The 7564-nt window shown below is 40.8% G+C and overlaps 1 protein-coding gene across 1 annotated transcript; it reads left to right on the top strand.

Annotated features, from left to right (window-relative positions):
• Positions 1 to 409: 409 nt before the first annotated feature.
• Positions 410 to 6463, top strand: LOC146887922 (uncharacterized). Its single transcript, XM_085670467.1, has 9 exons — positions 410 to 1054; positions 1100 to 1669; positions 1781 to 1789; positions 1898 to 2218; positions 3450 to 3587; positions 3675 to 3826; positions 3887 to 4022; positions 4125 to 4310; positions 6314 to 6463. The coding sequence occupies exons 1-9, from the start codon at positions 410 to 412 to the stop codon at positions 6461 to 6463; spliced, it is 2307 nt and encodes a 768-aa protein (XP_085526593.1).
• The last annotated feature ends 1101 nt before the right edge of the window (positions 6464 to 7564 follow it).

The following is a 7564-nucleotide window of genomic DNA, read 5'->3' on the forward strand; positions in this document are numbered from 1 at the left end:
TTTAGATTGTAACTTTTAGTTAAACAGCTATCCTACTTTTGTTGGCATCGTGGTGTGCCTAGTTTTGTAGGGGTGATGTTGGAAACCCCAGGACTGCGTTGTCATGCTATCTTATGTGTGGCGTTTCCTTTAATTGCGTTTATAAATTAAATGGGACGTTACATTTATGGTATCAAAGCGGTCATTCCTTAGGTCTGTGAACTTAGGTTGTCCGCTTAGCTTTCTCTGTGTGTCTCTGAGTGTTTAGTTAAAATTCATGCCTTTATCAAGCCTAACCAAGCGATTTTCTGTGTGCCAGTGGACTATGGCACCTCCTCGCCGAGCTTCTCAATCATCCTAGGGGGACGCACCAGACATCGCCAGAGCCATAGAGGCGATGGTAGCAGCTATGACGCAGCAGAGTGCTGCGATGATGCAGCAGCATGAGGCATCCATGCAGCGACAGGCGGCGTCGCTAGAGCAGCAGCAGGCTGTGATGCAGCAAATGGAGGCTGCGAGAGTGGCTGCTGAGGATGCTCATCGGCAGCACATGGAGGCCCTCCACCAGTTGGAGGAGAACAGGACAGCTGCTCCTGTGTTTGGTCCTGAACCACGACCTGCAGCTAGGGAGTGGAGCCTGGAGGACTTTCTAAAACACCACCCGGCGAAGTTCGACGGGAAGACTAGTCCTGACGCCGCAGACCAATGGCTGAAGGACCTGGAGCGCATCTATGATGCGAAGATGTGCCCTGCAGAGAACAGGTTGGCGTTCTCTGTGTATATGCTCACGGGGGAGGCAGAGCATTGGTGGAGCAGCACCCGATCTATCCTGGAGGAGAGGGATGAGCCAGTGACGTGGGAAACTTTCAGGGATAGATTCCTCTCCGAGTACTTCCCGGACAGCATCCGATACGCTAAGGAGGTGGAGTTCCTCCAGTTGACCCAGGGAGGGAAGACTGTTACTGAGTATGCTGAGAGGTTCAAACACCTCAGCCGCTTCTACACCCTACCACTCGATGAGGAGTGGCGATGCAGGAAGTTCGAGAATGGGCTTCGCGGTGACATCCGTTTGATGGTAGCTCCCTTGTCCATCAAGGACTTCGCCGCTCTGGTAGAGAAGGCCAGGGTGATGGAGAAGATAAAGCGCGAGGTGGAAGGCCAGCGCCCACAACAGCCACAGCCGCCTCAGAGGATCGGTGGACCATCTGGGTCCAAGCCCAGGCACGAGGAGCGGAGGAGACCGTATGATAGGCCCCACCATCAGTCTCAGGGGTCTAGGGGTCTTCCTTCTCAGCAGGGTCGAGTGCAGTGTTACACATGTGGAGGACCCCACCCGAGGTACGCTTGTCCGCGTATGGAGGGCTACCGCAGATGCAACAACTGTGGCAAGGAGGGCCACTTTGGGAAGGATTGTCCCACCCTTGCTAGGGCAGCAGCACGCCTTCCAGTTCAGACTCCTCACCAGCATCAGCGGAGAGATAGAGGCAACAGGCCTCAGGCGACAGGCAGAGTTTATGCCATGACCGGAGCTGAGGCTGCAGGTTCAGGTAACCTTGTTATGGGTTATTGTGTGATTTCTGGGATGAGGTGTTGTGTGTTGTATGATTCTGGAGCGACACACTCTTTTGTGTCTTTTGCTTGTGTGGAACGGTTGGGTTTGCCGGTGCGCGAGCTGCAGTGTGAGCTTGCGGTGTCTACTCCGGCGTCGGGTTTGGTCAGGACGTCGTCCTTGTGTGCTAGGCTTCCAGTGGAGGTAGAGGGGCGCATGTACAGAGTGAACTTAATATGCCTACCTCTACAGGAGTTGGAGGTAATCTTAGGGATGGATTGGCTCTCTGCTAATCGCATTCTGATAGATTGTCGGGAGAAGAAGTTGTTGTTTCCCGACTCAAAGGGGCATGAGTTGGTGTCCTCCCAGGGTGTTATGAGGGAACTACAGGACGGTGCGCAGTGCTACATGATCTTCACACATATGGGGGTGGACAGAGGAGAGACGACGTCTGTGATACCAGTCGTTCAGGATTTTGTGGATGTGTTCCCGGAGGAGGTACCAGGGTTGCCTCCCAATAGAGAGGTGGAATTTTCCATCAATCTAGTCCCAGGCACAGGTCCGGTATCGATGGCTTCGTATCGTATGGCTCCAGCAGAGTTGGTAGAGCTTAAGAAACAGATAGAGGATCTAATGGAGAAACAGTTCATCCGACCCAGCACTTCACCTTGGGGAGCACCGATGTTGCTGGTAAAGAAGAAGGACGGGAGTTCACGTTTGTGTGTGGACTACAGGCAGCTGAACAAGATGACGATCAAGAATAAGTATCCACTTCCGAGAATTGATGACTTGATGGATCAGTTGCATGGGTCATCGGTGTTCTCGAAGATAGATCTGCGATCGGGTTATCATCAGATTTTGGTAAAGGCTGATGATGTACAGAAGACAGCCTTCAGGTCGAGGTATGGCCACTATGAGTACGTGGTTATGCCGTTTGGTGTGACCAACACTCCCGCAGTGTTCATGGACTACATGAACAGGATCTTTCGACCTTTCCTAGATAAGTTTGTTGTAGTCTTCATAGAAGACATCCTTATCTATTCCAGGACTCAGGAGGAACATGCAGAACACCTGAGTCCTGGAATAGATAAGGATGTCGTCTATGAAGACTACAACAAACTTATCTAGGAAAGGTCGAAAGATCCTGTTCATGTAGTCCATGAACACTGCGGGAGCGTTGGTCACACCAAACGGCATAACCACGTACTCATAGTGGCCATACCTCGACCTGAAGGCTGTCTTCTGTACATCATCAGCCTTTACCAAAATCTGATGATAACCCGATCGCAGATCTATCTTCGAGAACACCGATGACCCATGCAACTGATTCATCAAGTCATCAATTCTCGGAAGTGGATACTTATTCTTGATCGTCATCTTGTTCAGCTGCCTGTAGTCCACACACAAACGTGAACTCCCGTCCTTCTTCTTTACCAGCAACACCGACATCCTTATCTATTCCAGGACTCAGGAGGAACATGCAGAACACCTGAGGTTGGTGCTTGGTGTTTTGAGAGAGAAGCAGCTGTATGCCAAGTTGTCCAAGTGCGAGTTCTGGATGGATGAGGTTCAGTTTTTGGGACATGTGATATCCGCTCAGGGAATTGCAGTAGACCCGGCAAAGGTCGAGGCAATGGTAAAGTGGGAGAGTCCGAAGTCAGCCACAGAGATCAGGAGCTTCGTGGGACTAGCGGGCTACTATAGGAGATTCATAGAGGGTTTCTCCAAGATAGTGGCGCCTCTGACCTTGCTTACTCGGAAGGACCAACCTTTCACTTGGACGGATAAGTGTGAGGAAAGTTTCCAAGAACTGAAGAGAAGATTGACTAGCGCTCCGATACTAGTGATCTCGGATGTCGGTAAGCCGTTTGAAGTCTACTGTGACGCCTCTCACCTCGGACTTGGGTGTGTTTTGATGCAGGAAAAGAAGGCAGTGGCATATGCTTCGAGGCAGCTTAAGATACATGAGCGTAACTACCCCACTCATGACCTTGAGTTGGCAGCGATAGTATTTGCCTTGAAAATCTGGAGGCACTACCTTTATGGTGCTCAGTTCCGAGTGTTCAGCGATCATAAGAGCCTCAAGTACTTGTTTGATCAGAAGGAGTTGAACATGAGGCAGAGGAGGTGGATGGAATTCCTGAAGGATTATGACTTCGAACTTCTATACCATCCGGGGAAGGCAAATGTGGTAGCAGATGCTCTGAGTAGAAAGACGGTACATACGGCACATCTCATGATAAAAGAGGTAGAGCTACTAGAAAAGTTCAGAGATACGAGGATACAGGTGGAGTTGGGGTCTGAGTCCATTAGGTGTAGTACCCTTACTATATCTAGTGACTTCTTGGGCTCGATCAGAGAGAGACAGTTGTTGGATGCCAGTCTGAACAGAGTTAGAGATCAGATTGGGTCGGACGAGGCTAGAGACTTTGCTTTGGGTGATGATGATATACTACGGTTTCGGGGCAGAGTATGTGTACCGGATGATGCCGAGGTGAGAAAGCTGATTCTTGAGGAAGGACACAAGAGTCGTCTTAGCTTGCATCCTGGCATGACTAAGATGTACCAGGACCTCAAGGAGACTTTCTGGTGGCAGGGGATGAAGAAGGATGTGGCTCAGTTTGTATCCGCCTGTCTGACGTGTCAGAAGGCGAAGGTGGAGCATCAGAGACCCGGTGGCGTTCTACAGTCGTTGGAGGTACCAATATGGAAATGGGATATCATCTCCATGGACTTCGTGACTCATCTTCCACGGACTTTTAGGGGACATGACATTATCTGGGTGATAGTGGATCGACTGACCAAGAATGCACACCTTTTGGCGATGAACTTGAGAATGTCTATGGCCAAGCTAGCCCAGTTGTACATTAAGGAGATAGTAAGACTCCATGGAGTGCCCTCGAGTATAGTTTCCGACAGAGACCCACGATTCACGTCCCGGTTTTGGAAAACGCTACAAAGTGCTATGGGTAGCAAGCTCACCATGAGTTCAGCCTATCACCCTCAGACCGATGGCCAGTCTGAGAGGACGATCCAGTCATTAGAGGATTTGTTGAGGACTTGCATATTGGATCATCTGGGGGCTTGGGATGAAGTACTGCCTTTAGGGCTATGGCCCTGTATTCGTGGTTTTTAGATTGTAACTTTTAGTTAAACAGCTACCCTACTTTTGTTGGCATCGTGGTGTGCCTAGTTTTGTAGGGGTGATGTTGGAAACCCCAGGACTGCGTTGTCATGCTATCTTATGTGTTGCGTTTCCTTTAATTGCGTTTATAAATTAAATGGGACGTTACATATTTTCAATCATGAGTACTTATTTATTGCACTCGTCTCAGTCGGTTTTAACCATTGATTCTGATACCACTTGTTAGGTTTTTAAGGAGAGGTATTACTGAAAAGAACAAACACCAATGAGACTTAAACCCAACCACATAAGGCATTGACACCATTCTCAATCTAAAATCTTATGACAATGAATTTATAGGATCCTTATATGATACTCTACTTTCTCATTTTTAACCAACGTGACTCACACTTAAATTTTTAACACTATCACAATCGCAAATAAGAATCAAATATGAATTTAAGTTCAAGTTCTCTTTCGGTATGCCATCTGATCCATTGCGAGGAAACTTCAACAATTCTTGTCTATTCTCAGGAATATAAGTGATATGGTTATATAATTTTCTGAGGATATGTTTTTTTGTTATTGATTTTCGTTAATCAATTAGCTTTGTCAAATCAAACGTGAAGTATTTAATACAATTATTCTATTTGTTTGTGTCTTTTCGGATCGGAGAAAAGGTGACACTTGATAGTGCTTTTAATAAAGAGGGAAAAAAACAACCAGAAAAAAATGTTAGACATGATAAGTTGGACAAATAAATAAAGTATTGAAATTTACATTGAACGAATTTTCTTTGGCATAAAACTATTCCTGGATTACGATTCATATAACTTTTTTATACACTAGAAGTGATGTTATTATATTATACCAATTGATATGATTGAGTTGAGTGGTGGGTGTTATAAGTTTGATCTAAGCCATAGAATTGTATGGACTTATCTTGCCATTAATGTGGCATTGGCAATGAGAAGAAAAAATCTTAAAAGTATCGAAACATGGCTACATAGCTAGCTAGTTGAACAGACGAAAAGTAGAGCGAAAAAAACATGCAAAAAAAAGAAAAACTATGACATCCAATCATCCACCATCCCCACTTTAAGACTTTCGTGAATGCTACAGTGTGGACTGATTTTGATTGACTAACTAGGTCACTAAAAAGTATAACAAAATAAATAGAATACTAAAATTATTAACAATTAATTTTAATAAATTTTTTTTTTAATTTTATAATAATCAATTTAGATATTAATTTATAAAATAAAAAGTTACTGATTACTAAAATAGTTACTATTATAAATAAAAAGTTATAATTGATCTTTTAATTGATTTCTAAAATTTAACTACAAAAGTTTTAGTTATTAAAGAAAATTTGTAACTAAATATTAACTACCAAGTTTTTTTGCTACTAAATGAACTAGTTTGTAAATTAGTCTTTAATTAATTAGTGAACAATTTAACAATCAACTATAATTTTTTATTCATAATGATGATTATTTTAGTAATCAATAATTATTTTTTTATAAATTGGTATATAAATTGATCACTATAATGACTAACAATTTTTTGTCATTAAAATTGATTGCTAATGAGACATTTAATTTTAGTGAAAAATGTTGTTTTTCTAAAATTTTTATTACTTAAATTTTACGGATGAGCAGGTTGAAATTATTGCAATTTTGATTTGGGATTGTAAAGATTTAGAAGTGCTGCTATATATGTGTTGCTACACTCGAAGACGTGACAAAGATTCTATAGTGCTTCCATGTACGTATACTCTTGTTGAAGATGGGAAGAATTTGATGAAGTAAACATGAAAACCAACCGTACAAACACTAATAGAAATTTTCTATTCAGGTGATAACTGTTCATAAATAATTTTGAACGAAACTCATACGTTTGTATTTTGTGATTTCGAAGAAGGAATTCAAGGACTACCCGCTCTTGTGTGAAAAATAAAGACAAATATACGCTGAAAGATAATACTTTACAATTTTATCTTTAATAATCCGTTACCCAGACTGTCTCACTCTTGTGTGATTATTTGAAAGAATAGATAAAAAATCATGCAAGAAGATAGTATTTTACAATTTTATCCTTAATATCAATGTATTATGTATAACATAATTAATTATATTATTAGATAACATAATAAAATAAAAAAAAATTAAATTTATACTATTATATAAAAAATTGTATACACATTTTTTTTTCAATTTTGCTTATTAATAAATAACTTTTGTAAATTAAAATAACTATCTTATCATGTTTATTTAAATTTAACCTTTTTTTCAATTTGACCTTTTTCAAATTTTAATATTTTTAATTAAAGTAACTATTATAATAAAGAAATACTTACAATAAATAAAAATTATGTACTCCAAAATGTTAGAAACAATAAAAGTATTAGTTTAAATCTCATATTTAGGTAGATGACAAAGTCAAACATAAAAAAAAAAAAAACCAATAAACCCAATATGTTGAAGTTTTAGATTAAAAATGATGTCAATATCTTATATGCACTTATATAGTTGTGGGTGTTTAGTAGGGTATGACTCTCATGACTCCCCTACAAATTTTAAATTTTTCAAATATATATGTAGTGGCCAAAAATTTTGAAATTTTTTAAAAATTATATGTAGTCAAAAAATTTTAGATTTTTTAAATTATATATAGCATATTGGAAATTGATGAGAATTGAATTAAATATCTTTTTATTTTTTTTATAAAGCACAACATTTAATGTTAATAAATAATAAAATACAAAATCAAATATAATAAAAAATAAAAAATTATTAAAATATTTTTTATTTTGTCTCCCATTGTATTTTGAGTTTTTTTACATTATCGTCTCTCACTCTCACCTACTTGTTTTTGTTTCTCAAGAGCAAAATACTCATTATTTATACTCT

This window comes from Vigna unguiculata, chromosome 3, assembly GCF_037176805.1.
Source record: "Vigna unguiculata cultivar grain cowpea cultivar isolate G323 ecotype 2 chromosome 3, ASM3717680v1, whole genome shotgun sequence".
NCBI lineage: Eukaryota > Viridiplantae > Streptophyta > Magnoliopsida > Fabales > Fabaceae > Vigna > Vigna unguiculata.

What these genes read in the sequence shown, in the direction of transcription:
- LOC146887922 (XM_085670467.1), top strand. Translation starts at nt 410, where the DNA reads ATGATGCAGCAGCATGAGGCATCCATGCAGCGACAGGCGGCGTCGCTA. An exon ending in GGGGAGCACCGATGTTGCTG is followed by an intron (nt 2,219 to 3,449) that starts GTAAAGAAGAAG and finishes GTTTTGATGCAG; the next exon opens with GAAAAGAAGGCAGTGGCATA. An exon ending in TTTATGGTGCTCAGTTCCGA is followed by an intron (nt 3,588 to 3,674) that starts GTGTTCAGCGAT and finishes GAATTCCTGAAG; the next exon opens with GATTATGACTTCGAACTTCT.